The 16,480-nt window shown below is 40.8% G+C and overlaps 1 protein-coding gene across 1 annotated transcript in view; it reads right to left on the bottom strand.

Moving 5' to 3' along the window:
• Positions 1 to 4,881: 4,881 nt before the first annotated feature.
• RFX8 (RFX family member 8, lacking RFX DNA binding domain) overlaps positions 4,882 to 16,480 on the bottom strand; it is a gene marked incomplete at its 5' end in the record, with an annotated part of 24,952 nt that continues 13,353 nt past the window's right edge. Inside the window, 5 exon segments of the mRNA XM_010001430.1 lie at positions 4,882 to 5,141; positions 8,765 to 8,879; positions 10,114 to 10,208; positions 11,768 to 11,924; positions 16,135 to 16,193. Of these exon segments, the coding sequence (XP_009999732.1) occupies positions 4,882 to 5,141; positions 8,765 to 8,879; positions 10,114 to 10,208; positions 11,768 to 11,924; positions 16,135 to 16,193 (686 nt within the window).

Below are 16,480 nucleotides of genomic sequence, written 5' to 3'. Positions count from 1 at the left end.
ATTTTACAGGTACCCAACCTTGTTTTACATCAATTAACCCAACAAGAGGAGATACACATTGAGTTTGCTCGTAGGGTGGCAAAGGTCTGATTGGAGGCTAGACCTGCTTTTTAATACATCATTCACACCTTATGTGTCTGCTATAAGCCCTTCTATTCTTTTTCAAAACAAACAGTCTCAGCCTGTCTCCTACCCTGATGGAGACTGCTTTTTCATGCTGGAATCCTGGCTTTTTTAAAATCAGTGAAAGCTTTGCCACTCAAATTTAAGAAGGGTCAAGATTCTATTCTCATTTTTTTTGACCATTTTAGTTAATGATTTCACTTGATCTGTGTCCAGGATTATACAGACCATGCAGATGAATGTTTATCAGTCCTTTAAATTAAGTATTTAACTATGTCTTTATTTTTTCTCCCTTTTTAATAAATCAAAGTGTTTTATTTGCTCCCTGCCAACAGTTACAAGCAGCATAACCTCAGTTTCTCTGTGCCCTGATTTGCAGTATATTGTATGCTACAAAGGTGTGGAATGGGATTAAAAGCTACAGCACAGTGCTCTGCAGATAAACCCACTGCAGGTGTGCAGTTTAATAGGATTTTAATTTGGTAACAAGTGAACAAAGAGAGGAAGCCTAGAATAGGATTTTCTAGATGAAAAAAACACTATTCGTGCTGAAAGAAAGCAAGTGCAAGCTCTGTGATAAGGAATAAAGATTGGGCCAGTTCTCTCTGAGCTGCACTTTTATAGGTTCTGGCTCACTCAGAGCATCTTCGTTACTGCCACTGGTTTCAGCATTTCTTAGTTCATAAGACATGCATTTGGCTAGATAGCATTTCATCTGCCACCCTCCCTGTTAAGCCAGAGTGTTCAAACCTTGCATTGTCTCACTCCCCACTCTCTGCATTTTTTCATATAAAAAATGTTTTCCTCGGAGATGTCACCAATTTGGGATATATTCTGTTTTCAAGACTGTGAACAACGATTTTCATGCTTCAAATCATGTATTAAAAGAAAAAAACCAAACCAAACCAAACCAAAACAAAAAAACCACAAAAAGATTCTGAAATGTGCTGCACTGTTTGAAAAAAGGGAAAAAAACATGGACTGTCTGCCGAGGAGTGTAATTTGTATTCAGCATGAACGTGGAATAAAAAACAGATTATTGACCAAAAACAGATGGGGAAGGAAGAGGATGAATGAAGGTGACAACTAAAAGATCATGAAGGGCTCTGCTAAGCCACAGACACATATCGATGCGCTTATATGAGGGCGAGGTTGGGAGATTCTTTCCTGATTTCTGTTACCAGTTCTCTCTGAGCTGCACTTTTATAGGTTCTGGCTCACTCAGAGCATCTTCGTTACTGCCACTGGTTTCAGCATTTCTTAGTTCATAAGACATGCATTTGGCTAGATAGCATTTCATCTGCCACCCTCCCTGTTAAGCCAGAGTGTTCAAACCTTGCATTGTCTCACTCCCCACTCTCTGCATTTTTTCATATAAAAAATGTTTTCCTCGGAGATGTCACCAATTTGGGATATATTCTGTTTTCAAGACTGTGAACAACGATTTTCATGCTTCAAATCATGTATTAAAAGAAAAAAACCAAACCAAACCAAACCAAAACAAAAAAAACACAAAAAGATTCTGAAATGTGCTGCACTGTTTGAAAAAAGGGAAAAAAACATGGACTGTCTGCCGAGGAGTGTAATTTGTATTCAGCATGAACGTGGAATAAAAAACAGATTATTGACCAAAAACAGATGGGGAAGGAAGAGGATGAATGAAGGTGACAACTAAAAGATCATGAAGGGCTCTGCTAAGCCACAGACACATATCGATGCGCTTATATGAGGGCGAGGTTGGGAGATTCTTTCCTGATTTCTGTTACCAGTTCTCCCTCTTGTTTTTCCTGGGTTACATAGCAAAACGGAGGTTTTTGCACTAATGTCAATGAGATGAGGGTGGAGGTGCGAAGAACAGATTTTTTTCTTCAAGCATAACAGGCTGTATAGGAGGCACAGAAATGCCTTGTGGGACAAGTTGAAAAAGATACGGAGGTTGGTGTTGTTGGCAGAGGACTGAGTGGAGGATGAGAACTGATGGAAGACACTGGGTTGCAAAGAGCTGCAGAGGCTGCATGAGGTAAAGGAGTTAAATGGAAAAAATTATGAAATATACCCATGATACATAGAGCGATATGTCAGGCAGCAGAAATGTGGTCCAGGAAACAGCAGTGTGGCTGGTGGCTGCTGCTAAGGGTTTAGATGCCCCACGGAACTTGTTGTGGCTGAAGAGGAAATAGTCAGGAGCAGGGACAGACTGGGAGCATGATGATGATTTTGGGTGATCAAAAGTCACAAATCATCATGAAACAGGAACCTATTCAGTGGATCTACAAAGATGGTGATACAAACAAAGTGGTGGGTGGTGGAGATGCTTTTGGCAGCTCTGCTTTTCAGCAACCTGTGGAATTAGTATTGACACCCAAAAGGAAGGAGCCTTCAATGGTTGAGGTGGGATCTACCACTTGTTTGAAGTACACAAGCAGGCAGAAGTGCTTACTCTAACACAGATCAGGAACTCTTTCAAGCTGCTGCTTCAGGCTTTTCAGGTCCCTCACAAACTGCAAACACTTGAATTACAGCATCAGCAAGCTCTTGCTAGAATCTCTTTTTCATTCCACCATTGCCAGCATCTGGCTACATGGACTGGTAGAATCCATTAGATATTGGGATCTTAAATCTCTAAGCTCTTTCTATGCTCTCTTAGTCTTTCACTGTCCTCTTCCCACTTCCATACCTTCTCTCAAGCAATCATACTCCCTATTTAATGTTTTATATCCTTCCTTTCTTACTATGACACTCCTCATCTCTCACTCTAATCAGCCTTGCTGTCTTCTTGAGATTATGTACAAAATGTGCAAAACTGATAGACATATTTATAGAGACATACAGACAAAATATAGGTCAAACCCTTGTCTGCTGATATCTGCATAAGACCATTGCAACAGGTGTAGTGGGCCATACAGAAGCTGACAGTGTAGCACAGTGAAAGAGCATAGGAAGTGGGGCAGATATTGAATAAAATTTCTACTGGTTTATCCACTCTGGGGGCCCCAACACAACAGTGACATGGAGCTGTTGGAGCAAGTCCAGAGGAGGGTCATGAATATGACCAGAGGGCTGGAGCGCCTCTGCTATGAAGACAAGCTGACAGAGTTGGGACTGTTCAGCCTGGAGAAGAGAAGGCTCTGGGGAGACCTCATAGTCTTCCAGTCCCTGAAGAAGCTACAAGAAAGCTGGGGAGGGACCTTTTACAAGGGCTTGTAGTGAGAGGACAAGGAATAATGGTTTTAAACTGAAAGAAGGTAGATTTAGATTAGGCATTAGAAAGAAATTTGTTTTTATGAAGGTGGTGAGGCAGTGGAACAGATTGCCCAGGGAAGCTGTGATTGCCCCAGCCCTGGCAGTGCTCAAGGCCAGGTTGGATGGGGCTTTGAGCAACCTGGCTACTGGGAGGTGTCCCTGCCAATGGCAGGTGGATTGGAATTGGATGAACTTTAAGGTCCCTTCCAATCCAAACCATTCTATGATTCTATGGTCTCCTAATTTCTGACCATCAGTCCTTTAGAGATTTCTTGCTCATAACCTGCACTCAGCTCAGTTTTGTTTGTTTTTTGTTTTGGGTTTTTTTTACAATAAGGTAGTATGGTGGATGGGTCATTATATTACTTTTGAAAAATACCAAAAAGCTGTCAAACGTGCTCATTACCTGTATAAATCATTCTTGGTTTGTCCCCTTTGTGCCTTCTTTCTCCCCTCCAATTTTAATTGCTGAGCTATTTCTAGCATATTTTACATATGAAGAAAAAAAAAAAAAAATGTGGGGGGGAGGGGTCCACCAAAGGTCTTTGTAATTAATACAGGTGTTTTTAAAACCATCCATTTCCAGTCCTGGCTCTAGTTTAAGGAAGTTGAATATATCTTGGGAGTAAAATAACTCTAGCAGGATCACCCCAAAAAAGTAATTTTCTTCTTGAGTCTTAGTGCCATTAATATTTGTCCAGCACAGTTTTGTGGAAAACACAATGTTCTTTGAGATTTAAGATAAATGTTTTTACTGCAAGGAAAAGAAATATAAAACCAGCTGAATGTCTAATTCATCACTTGTACTAAGCTACAGAGGCTTGATCCATGTTCCCATGTGTCCTTATGTTTAACCTTGTATCCTAGGAAGATTTAGAGTCTATCTTGTCTTCTACCCGTGTGTCATCTCTTAGTAAGTTTGAAGCTGTGGCCTGACTGCAAGAAAGCCCAGTGGAGCAGAAAGGTCTCAAGGATTTCATACTTCTGCATCTTTTGGTAAAATTAACAGGTGGAGAGAGCCTCTCTGTGCTTCCAACAACAAGAAAAGGCCACACTGTATGTTCTTCCTTCTGATCAGTAAATACATGCAGCCTGTTTGTCAGCCAGCCCACAGGCTGCTCCCAGACCACCAGAACAGCACTGCTCTCACTTAGACAATTCTTGGGGACTCTGAAGAAGCACCAAAGGTCTGCTAAAAACCTAAGGAAAGAATCATGGAACTGATGGGGAGGTGGGTGGTGTGAAGAATACAACCCCCTGATAGAATTTTGGGGTGAGGGTGGGATGTGGAGGATGCTTTCTGGCTTGAGGTTTAGATTACACTGAACACAGCTCCATGCAAACCTAGATTTCATTAGTTCTACTTCATACACATAAAACCCCCCAAACAACCACAGCCCTCCCAATCCCTCCTGATCTACCCAATTTATAACTTTATTTTTTTTTCTTATGTAATTTTATTTAAAGTCAATATTGATTTTACCTTGCTGCCCGTGGCTGTGTCCAGCAAATAACTCAGAACTCTGGAAAAACGTTGCCTACTCCGTAGTTACTCTGGCTCTGCATTAAAGTTATGAGAGCTGTCTGTGGAGCATTGGCTTGAGGTTGCTGCTGTGCCAAACAGACCCGGAGATCACTGGGCCCATAAACTGACAGGACAGAGGACTCATTTTGCTTTGCAACCCAGAAACTTTCATCTCCCTCCTCCTCTATATAGGACAGAAGAAAGTGAGCCGCAAAATCCATGAGTAGCAAATTGAACAAATACCAGGATCCTAGGTTTAAAGAAAAACAAAACTAATTTTAGCAACCTTGTTTGCTTATCTTCGTGATGTGTTGCTCTTTTTTGAAGGGCTTCATTACAGTAATGGGCTAGAGAAAGCAGCAGACTAGTACTCATCAAATAGTACTTTGCTTCCAAATATCACGGCAAAATATACACCAACTGCAGATTTTAAACATAAGCAAAGGCCTTTTCCCCTTATTTTAGGTAGAGGGGAAAGTGTGCTTGTGTTTATTTGCTTTCCTGTTCAGGTTCTTCCCCCACATTCACTGCTACTGTAAGGCTTATCAACAACCACATATCATCCTCATTCTCCTCTCAGACAGATAAATCACACCCTGTCTTCCCAAGCAAACCTTCCTACAAACATCTCTGTGTCTTATATCTATGACATTAAATGGCCAACCTTGAAGCTTGCAGCACAACTACTAAAAGCAAAGAGAGACTCATGGAGGCCACTGATTTCAGAATCATACATTGCTTTAAAACCCTTAAAGTAAGAATTAGGTCTTCTTCCATGCCATAAATCTGCATAGGAATTTATGAAGCAATTCATAACCTCTGCATCCCACAGATGTTTACATGGGCATCAACAGGGAGATACCACAATTTATATGAATGACCAAGGTTTACAGGGCTTTAAAAATGAAAAATACTGCCTCTTTTGGTGTTATACATGTCTGAGATGCTGCTTCTTCCGCTGTTCATCATTTTGCACTTCTTTAAATTATAACAAAGTAAGTGGAAGCACTTTTTTATTTACAGGACAAAAAAAGGGACTTTTATACTTGGAGTTCAAACTATACAGACCTGACACTGGTAGTCATGAGTGTTTTGAACAGTCTTACAGGTGTTCCCAATATATTCAATAGGAGCAAGCATGACACAAAACCTACCACTCCAGTTGTCCTTTGGGATAATACAGAGGGACAAAGATTTGAAGAGGGAGTAGGTCATCATCACTCATGGTTCAGGTCCATCAGAGTGCAGCATCTGGAGCAGCTTGGGTTCCTTTAGGGTGTTTGCATTGCTCACTTGTCTCCTTCAAGGAAGAGGATGAACAGGTTGCCCAGAGAGGTTGTAGATGCCTCATCCCTGGAAACCTTCAAGGTCAGGTTGGATGGGGCTCTGAGCAGCCTGATGTTGATGTAATTGTCCCTGCTCATTGCAGGAGAGTTAAACTGGATGACCTTTAAAGGGCCCCTTCCAACCCAAACCATTCTATGAATCTATGAATCTATGAAACAGGTTACTTGTGAAAGAGGAATGCATGGATCCTTGTCCAGCCAGCATTGCTCAGAAATACATTCCTGAATGCCTGGGAAGGGAGACCAGCAAGGAAACGCAGGTGTACTAGCTGATGTGAAGCTCTATGATGGAGATATGTAGAGGTACATTTGCTGGAGAGCAGGTGGAGCTAAAAGAGTTGTAAAGGCCCCATTAGCCTTGGCTGCTGTAGCACACTTGCTCCTTGCTGCTTTACAGCAAGGGTAACTACATGGCTCCTCCGATCACACTTGTTCATCACTCATGTGGAGGCTGGGCTGGAAAAGGGTGAAAGTCAATCCTAAATTCAGAAGTGTGAGTATGCCAGTGTATTATGTGTGCCAGATGTGCCAAGCTCCAAGGCAAAAGCCCCAGACAGAAGTAAATTTGAGTTTGATTATTGGTATGTAGTTTATTTTGGAGGGAGGCAAACTTCATTAACATGACACTCAAACATTTCCCTAAGTAACTGGAATGGATGCCCTCCATTCCTGCATGAAATTCTGAGATTTAAGAAAGATCTGAAAAGCAATGACCCCAAGTACAGAACTTTAACACCAGATGGCTTGTTAACATAACAACTTCAGCCTTGTCCACTAAAACTCATGAATACAGATAATAATTATCAAATTAATTTGAGCATCGCAGAGAAAGATTAAAAGCCATTTTCCTAACTCTTTCTTATGTGAGAATAAATTCAATCTTAGTGTTTCTGAAGTATAGTAGGAAGTCTGTCATAAGTGGGATGAAAATACCATTTGTAACTAGTTTAAGGAAGGCTCAGCAGAGGAAGGGCTCTGATGCTCTCCATCAGTTGTGTCTCTAACCACTGACAACTGCAGAACAGGGAGGCAATTCATTAAACTCTTCTTGTGGTGGAAAGAGGGAAGAGGATTTCATCCTTGTGGGGAACTTCAATAAACATTATACTTCCAGTGCTGTTCTTGGAATTCATTCTTAATTTCCTCATTGCCCAAAATATGAAACATTGGAGAGTTTTCTGCAGAACCTCTCTGGAGAGTGGGAATGGAATTATTATTTTATCATTACTGTAATGCAGCAGCTGATGAAAAAGGGACCCTACTGTGCTATGTTCCCTGCAGACACAGAATAAAACTGTGATCCTGCTCCAGAGAGTTTGCAATCTAAAGATCAGGCAAAAGGTAGCAGCTAGATGCAGAAAAGGGGTGCTCACACACACACACACACACTGAAGATTACAAAAGACAACAACCTTAACATACCCCTTTGTCATGCCTTTGTAGGAAACATATGAAAGTACCATTTTGAAAGGGAATTTCAAAGAAGACAATGAGGTTTTCTTTGGCTATTTGTGTGAAGCCCCATCCAACAGAAGAGGAAAAAGTACAAAGCTGTTCCTTTGACAAATCTAAGAAGCAGATCATACAGTTTGTGATCAGATGCTACTCACAGGAGATGGTGCATTTCTGCAGAATGAATAATAGAGAGAGAGCCTCTGAAAGGTTTTACAAATGAGAAGGGCAGGTAGGGTTGATGCAATATAGAAGTAGAAGAGACTGAACTAATTCAAGATGTGGTTGTACCACTCCATGCCACTTTGAATGAATGTGACTGCACAGTCCCTTTGCTTCTCTTGTCTTGCACTGGTGTGGGATGAATTTGGTGCTTGATAGCTGAGAGCCCTAAAAGAGAGAGAAAACTAATCCAGCTAAAGGAGATACTAGTTTTCAGGCAGTTTAACACTTTGAACAGGCTTGCTGCTGGCTAGGCAAGCACTTATGTCAGTGTAAAGCATAAGGAAAAGGAGCATATAGCTGTTGTTAGAAGAACGAACTGCCTTTTAGGTAAGCAGTTATCACAGTGTCTCTGCTCTGACTGTATTATACAGAAAGAACCTGAAGGTCTGGGAGCTATCGCTTGAGAGAGCTGGGGGTTTTATGGCTTGGGGTATCAGTGGCCCCAGCTCTACACCACACCCTTCTGCTGGGGGTTGCAGCTCTCATCGGGAGGGAGAGCAAAGGCTCACAACTCTGGCTGCTGTTCCCCTTATTTCCACAGGCAAATGATGGCTTCTGCAGAAAGAAGGACCCTTGCCCTTCCCACTATCTTCAGCTCTATGCTCCTACTTTCCTGCCTTTTGCTCATCTTAAGAGTTTGGATCAGAGAATGAATCTGGCTGAAAAAGAATCATTTCATACCCCTGACCAGGCTAGCTCTGTCACCAGGTGAGTGGTGCTGCTTGATGCAAGGAAGGGAGCAGGAAGAAGTGACGCCCCTATTGACAGTACCATGAATTTATGTCAACTAAAACGATCCGGTGCCTCTGCCATCTCAGATGAGAGTCACAGTCACAGAGATTCTACTCACCAAAGCTCTCTGCATAGTTAAGCGTCATAGTCTTGCTAACTGCACTCAGTAGGAAGTTCCATCTCAGCTGGAAATTTGATGCCAGTTTTCTAAACTCCTCTTTATTTCTGCTCGGCTGTAGTCACAGAAAAACACAACACTTCATGATAAAGCTGGGTAATAGAATTCCTTATCATGTTGCAGAGTGCTTCCTTGCCCAAACTCCTTACAAAGGTGGAACAAGCAGGTTTTTTTGTTTGCATTCTAAAATAACTTCAGTTGAAACAGATCTTTGGGTATCATCTAATCCAACTTCTTGCTCAAAGTGTGGCAAGCTTATTTCAGACCTTATCGAGCCAAGTTCTGAATACCTCCAGGATGGAGATTCCACAGCCTTTCCAGGTAACCTCTTCCCATGCTTAACTACTGTCATGGTTTTGTTGTTTGTTGGGTTTTTTTGGTTTGCTTTTGGCTTTTTGTTTGAATTTTTTGGGGTTTGTGGGGTTTTCTTTTAGTTTTTATCTTTTGGAAGTTTCCTTTGCTGCAACTTGTGTCTAATGCCTCATGCCCTATAGCTGTCAATTCCCAGGAAAAGTCCTGCTCCATCTTCTCTACACCATCTCAAGGTAGTTGAATGTTCTATGAGGTGAAGGCACCAGAGAACTGCAAAGTAAATTTCTTAATTGAAACAAAACAAACAAAAACCCAACAGAAATATTCAACCTAGAGAAGTACAGTTTATCCTGCTTCTTCAGAAAGGGAAAAAAAAACCCAAACCAAACAACTATAACTACTGTCCAGACATAAATTAATTGGTCTGGCAACCAACCAAATGCAGTGGTGCTGTCAAGCTATTGCTTATTTTGAATCAGTGGTGGAACAGGGGTGGTAGAGTTGGTAGCCTATAGGAAGGTGCATATGCAAGGATGATCATACTTGAATCTTTCACAAAAGTTAGAAACATTGTACTAGAAATTATCACTCTTCTACCACCTGCTAAAAGTCATTAGTTTCATGCATCAATGAATTCAGAAATCATGAAGTGTTCTCTTCATGTTTACTAACACTTTTCTTCTGAATTTTGGTTTATTAGGGACTGCTATAGTATGTGTCAACAAAATGAGTGCAGATACTGAAACTGCCTGAGTGCACAGAAATAGGCTTATAGATGTTTGCACAGATGGAACTTTTGTATGACAATTAATTCCCCTTTTTCTGCAGCACGCATAAATGGTATTTATGCAAATCTGCAGTCTGGTCAGGTTGCTAATGTACAAAGTAGCTCCTGCAGACTAGTGACAGTCAGCATGTAGCAAGATAAATTATGCAATCACTCTTTCTTTTCTGAAATGGTTGAATTAATTTCATACCTGAATGACAAAAGTATGAAGATTTGAAGACATACAGCTCAGGAGAACCTGAATATCTATGGAAGGTGCCAACAAAGATGCTAAATCATTCAAACCTATGAAATATAGAAGGGAGATCATTACTTGAAGTGATTGGCTTGCTTTTCAGTTTGTTTCTTCAGTATTTAGCTTTTTTTTTTTTTTAATTTGACCTTTAGCTTAAAATATATTAAGACATCTGTTTATAGTATTATGATTAATATAATCATACTGTTCCTTTAGTGAGGAATAGTACACTACTTTGAAATCAGTCAGAATACGTATTTTTGTCCATTTCCACCCTACGTACGCTGACCTAGTCACCATGGCAAGAATAAATACTTCAAGTGTGAAAGCTGGAATTTGGTTATATGCAATAATGACTTACGTAAGATTTTATGCAGATGACCAAAAAAAATTATCTTATTTTATCTGTTGAGGGGGAGAAAACAGTTTAAAAACTATAAGAGAAAATACAGAATATTCTGGAGACCATAAGAAAGATAAATTATATTGCCAAATACCAGTGCAGCTGTTCTCCCAAAAGCTTGGAATCTACCCCCAGTGCCAGACAGTACAACATATTGCACTTATCTGAATTTGTACCCTTCTAACTGAAACGTCTTCCTTCAAGAAGGCATATGGATAGGGCCTGTGAAACCTTGCTTATTATAAATAACAACTTGGAAAAGTGACAAAAACAGAGAACACGATAAATCCCCCTTGGTAATAATATGATGGTCATTAATATAATGAGCTAATGTAATACAAGCATTCTGCACAGTGATTTTGATTTTAAGCCATATATAAATACTATTTAAATGGTTCTCTTGAAGGTTCTGTGAAGAAGGCCAATTATTATTCCTACTGAAAGCAGGCAGGGAAAGGCTGTGGCACATCCCTTGTCAGCGACAAGCCAGGAACAAAGAGCGGAGGTTACCCCCCCATCAGTTCTGTGCACAGCCTCCTCCAACTTGCCCATCTCTTGCTAATAATGTAAATGGCAGCCCATTAATCTAAAAATTAGCTTGCCATTATGCTCCCATCCTTTTTCATTAAGCTGGCAAATGCATTATGTCATGGCTGCATACAAACTGTGTATTTTATTGTTTACAGAAGCACATCGATCCCACAGGCCACAGTGGGCACGAAAGGGCAGGGAAGATGAAAGGCAAATAGTCCTCCTCGTCCTGTTCAGCACACAATAGTATGAAATCAGGCCACAGGAAATGATTTTGTGTACTTTGATTAATAACAGAGGAAAATGTGAAATTGAACTCTTGGAAACTTCTTTTTGTCAAAGAAAATGATACAAATTAATATCCCTGTTTGTCAACCTTCTTCTGGAAGATACATCATTTAGTAACACAAACCCCACTCCTGCTGCCACAGAAAGCTTTAAGAGAGTCAGAATCCAAAGGTTTTCATTCTTAACCTTTAAAGTTAAAAGGATAATATTACATGCTGCATTCTCATTTTTATTGGCTCTTTTCCAGTACCTCGGGTTACAGCAAGTCTGTAATTCCCATTAGGGTCAGATGCCATGAATAAACCAGAGGAAATGCTGGAGCTTTAACACTAGAAAGCAAGGACTTTGGTGGATAGACAAAATATAGGGAAAAAATAAATAAATTACATTTCAGTTCTAGGTTGCTCTGCAGGTGCTCAAGATTCCTAAGCTCCTTTTGACAGAGGTTTCCAGCCACATCCAGAAATTCCTTATTGATGACAGTCTGCAAGTCTGATCGCAGAACAGTGACATCGCTGTTGCTGTTCAAGACTTTTCTCATTGTCTGTAGAGAATAAGAAAACAATTAATGCCTTTCATTTTCTCAAGCCCTTAACTCAGACAAAAAGCTTCCCTTATTCACTACCAGACTTTATATAACGAGTCTCCAAACTGGGGGGAGAAAAAAAAAATCAAAGGAGATGAATCTTGAGTTGTCTTCAAGAGTTTTTTGTTCTGGGAGATATTATTTTCAATTACACTCTGTGTTGTTGTCTGTGATGGAGCAGACAAGGCTAACATGCTTGAAGTATCTGGGTAATTGGTTTTGCCTAGAGTTATTATAGTTACACCAAACAACAGTATTTTGTCTAAAACATGAAATGGTGTATTAGGGCTGACTTTCCTTCAGTGGTACTTATCCTTAGTACATGTTTCAATTAAATTAAAAAGCAAGTTTTCTCAAGTTGCCCAAACGTTTGAGAAGGTAAAAATAACATTAGAAATACGGTATGATTTAAAATAATACCAGTTGAAATGTTATCCCATTTATTTGCTTATGAGGGGTTTGTGAATGAACCTGGCTTAATATTTGTCCCAAAAAGTGTTACTCACATAGATACTGCAAACAACTTTCAGCCTTACATTTGATTCTCATCTCTTCACTTATAACATTTTAATTAATTGCTAATATCACACAGTAATACTTCAGATTCTTGAAGTGAAGAAAATTAAACCTGAATCCATTAAAATCTATTCATCCATAAATTTAGTCTGTCACTTCCATACTGAGATCAGTGAAATCCTAAAAAAATAAAAGTCTTAGTTGAAATTTGGGCATGTCCAATTGAGCCTTCCAGAAGAAAAATATTTTTTGTAAAATTCAGAACAATTTCAAGTTTCATCAACTTTTTGAACAATTCCCATTCACCAGGTGCTTACCATGACCCCACAAGCAGCAATGAATACAGCTGGATCATTTGTTTGGAAACTTAATTCCCAATCTAGCAATTTTTCATTTTTACCATTCTGCCAGCTTTACTGAAATACCAAAAGCACTCTGATTCTCACTTGGTAATCCCCTTCAGCTAAGCTACAGACAAAGTCTTTTTTCTTATTTTTATTTGGAGCTGCCAGTGTCAGAAGAACTGCTGCTTGCAAAAAGAACCCATGAATCCAAAGACTGGGAACAACCAGGGGCAGTTTCTTCAATTTGCTGCTAGTGCCCAGCTCCATACCCTGGTGTTTTCAACTGGTCCCTTTAGACATTACACTTGACTATACTAAATATAATTATCTAAATGATGGAGAGCCAGCTTTGACAACACTTAAATACAGCTCGCCAGCCGCAGGAATCAGCCCCGGGGAACGACAAGCATCATATTCGCATTCCTTTCTCACAGGGCATTTGCACCTTTTTATGCTCTAATTACTTCTGCATGTCCAGGTCCTAGCAGCTGTCAGCCTGCTTTACGCATGATGGGAAAGTTACTTCTTTTTTTTTCTTCTTCTTTTTGAATGCTAACCCTACCAGAATCGTTCGTGTTTTCTCTACCAGGTGGCTAAGCCACTGCCAAGTACTCCACAAGGGACAGTGTGGTTACACTGTTCAGAGGCTGCATCTGCACAGCTCCTCCATAGTACGTCTCATTAGGAGCACTCTCACCTGCTTTGACCATCAGTCTGTAGTTGAAATTCTAGGTGCATTTTAGAGAACACTGAGAAGATTATTAGAAATATCAAACTACTTCCCAGTAAGAAGATGAGATAAACTTCAGCTTTGCAAAGAAATATCTGAGGAAGGATGTGGTGGAGGTTTGCAGGGAGAACTGCATGAAGAAGGGTAGAAATTTTAAAATAATAATAGAAAGGATTTGTCCACACAATAAATAATCAAACCCTGGAGCTCACTACCCTACGATGTTGTAGGTACCAAAATCAAACTATTAAATGCTAAGATGTGGATATAACCTTCACCTGATTGCTGGAAGGCAGGAGAGTACAATGAAGGAAGACTGCAGTATGACTTGCTCCACTCATACCCACTTCACATCAGAAACTGATGAGAGCCACCAAGGGAAATGGGACACAAGTCCACACAAGCCTAGGATTGGGTCTGACTGACTAAAACATTCAGCTGTCCTTTTTAATGGACATTCATCTCGCCATGAAGTAGCTGCATGTTTCTCACAAGCTGAAAATTTTAAATACCTGTGGTGTTCAGGTAACCATTTTCTGGTGTGTGTTTGGCAAGGGGAAGCATTTGCAGGCAAATGTTTAGCTGGTATTTGCTTTCTCCCCTGTTTTGCTGGAGCCCAGTGTCCATGGCTTTGGCAAGATCTGCATGAGAATTTGTAATAGGGGCTACATGACGGCTGAAGGGCTATGGGGATGCTCATTTACAAAACTTACATAATTTCACTTATTGAATCACAGTTTTTAAATTGCGATGGGACTAATCATCAGGTATGCTGGAACTCCTTTGCCCTTCTCTTGTGTTTTAAAGAGGCTCTAGAGAAGGTGCAAACATCATTTACTTGTGAGAACAGTGCCAAGAGCTCATTACCATCAACAAGAAGCAGGCTCAGAATGTGCTTGGCCGTACGTATAGATCTGACCTAGATTCCCAGGTCTCCGAGGTTCTCTTCGTGCTGGTTAAATGGTGTAAAGGGGACACAGAGCAGCCAGAGGCTGTGGCTGGAGAACTGTCCCCAGCTAGGCTGAAATTCCCTTGCCCTAAATCTTGAGAGTAAAATTCAGTGTTGACTGTCTGCAGCTTTTCCTCACATTAGGAATAGGCAAGGAAGAAGCAAAAAGATGCAACCAGACCCTTGACATCATGGCTTGAGCACAAGAAGAATGATGTAAAGTTTGACTATGCAAATCAAATGCAGATGACTGGGAGTAGCTGGCACGTGCAGTCTTGCTGGGTCATGTCCTTTGATGCATAAGAAGCATGTTTAGAAGCACACAAAGCTGAACTTTTCAAGTATTTAACATTTCCAAGGGCTCCTGCAGTAAATGGGATCTGTCAGTGCTCAGTACCTCAGAGAACTCAACTTTTTGCCTGTGCTTGCACACCTGTGCCTGTTTGTGCATTATTATGATTTTTCAAAAACCTTTTTTTAAGTGAGATGTGTCTTTTGTTTGTTGCTGATGATGAGCTTTCCCATAAAGAGAAGCTATGTTTATTAAAGAAGAATGTGACACTGCTGTGCAGTTCATGAAGCCCCAGTTCCCTTCCTTCCTCCCCTTTACTGTGGGGAGACTGTGTAGTGATTTAAGCCACGTGGCATGTTGGGAGAATCTTGTACTTGCTGTTTGAAGAAGAGGAAACAAGATACAATCTGTTCCCTTCTGATTTCTTCCATGTTTGTTACCTATCTGTTCCATTGTAGCCTGGACTACCTCAAAAGCCAAGGTTTTGAAAGTGTCCTAGGACACCAACGGAAGGAAAGCTTCAGGGAGGATACAGCCCTCATAATAATGCAGCACTGCATAAGGAAAGGCTAATTGAAACAATTTACTTCATGGTGTTCCAAGTGTTAAAAATGCAGCTCCTGGATGCATCTCCTTTGTCACGGCAGCTGAGAAGAATGATACTGTAGAGCAAAAAGCAGGCAGAAGTATTAATTGTTAAGAGAGTTTTTTGCCTTTTTCTTCCCAAGGAGAAAAGCCAGTCTGAGTGATGACCCTGAGGAGGAAAGTTCAGAGGATGCTTCCCCGCAGCACTACTTCCAGTGCAGTCTGGAGAAGGCTTTGCCAGCTGATCAATGGGATCAGTGAAAAAGGTGAGTGTCTTGTGCCCTTTTAGACCTCAAATGCTGCTCCCTGAGCATGCAGCCTCTCTGCAGACAGCATATTAGCGATCTCCCTTGTGTGGGGGATCACCACCATCAAAGTGGTCAGGATGCTACATTAAACCAATTTTAGAATAACTCCAGCGTGTGTTATCTGACTGGCTTTAGAATGGCTGGGTGAAGGTACTGGACACTGTCAGCTGATCCTTCCAGCTATGGTGCTGTCCTCTCATGGGTTACCACTGACCATATCTACGAGGCTTTCACAGAATTCAGATGCAGGTAAAGCCCCCCTCACACTTATGGTTTAGGGGGACACGGGTAGTAGGGTGATCATGATTTGGACAAGGGTCAGTATACAGCTAAGAACACCTGTGCTGCTGCTGTTGTCCTACAGTGGAGCATCTCATAAACAGTCCAAACTGCTGGAGTGAATAAGATGCCCAGCTTTTTTCTTTCATGGATTCTGGAACATACCTTGGCCACGTGAGAAAGGTCTTTCTTTCTCGTGAGTCTTCCAATAAACACTGCAACTTCTGTTAAAGAATTAAGCAGATGTTTCATATCATTAATATTTTACAGCCTGAAAGACCTTAATGAAGGCAGATCTTTTAAGTCAGAAAGGAAATCCATAGGGGAGCAACAGCCCAATGGAGGGCACAGCAGGGGCACAGAGCCAGCATTATGGGCTGGGGACCCTTGCAGTTTCAACTTGCAAGCAGAAGCTGCCCAGGTCACCATTCTTCTTTCACTGCAAAGCTGCTAATCCATGAGACACAGGTAAAATACTTCCTTTTTTTTTTTTTTTTTTTTTTTTTTTTTT

This window comes from Chaetura pelagica, unplaced genomic scaffold (assembly GCF_000747805.2).
Source record: "Chaetura pelagica isolate M959 unplaced genomic scaffold, ChaPel_1.0 scaffold377, whole genome shotgun sequence".
Classification (NCBI taxonomy): domain Eukaryota; kingdom Metazoa; phylum Chordata; class Aves; order Apodiformes; family Apodidae; genus Chaetura; species Chaetura pelagica.
This window is presented reverse-complemented; position numbering and strand designations above follow the sequence as displayed.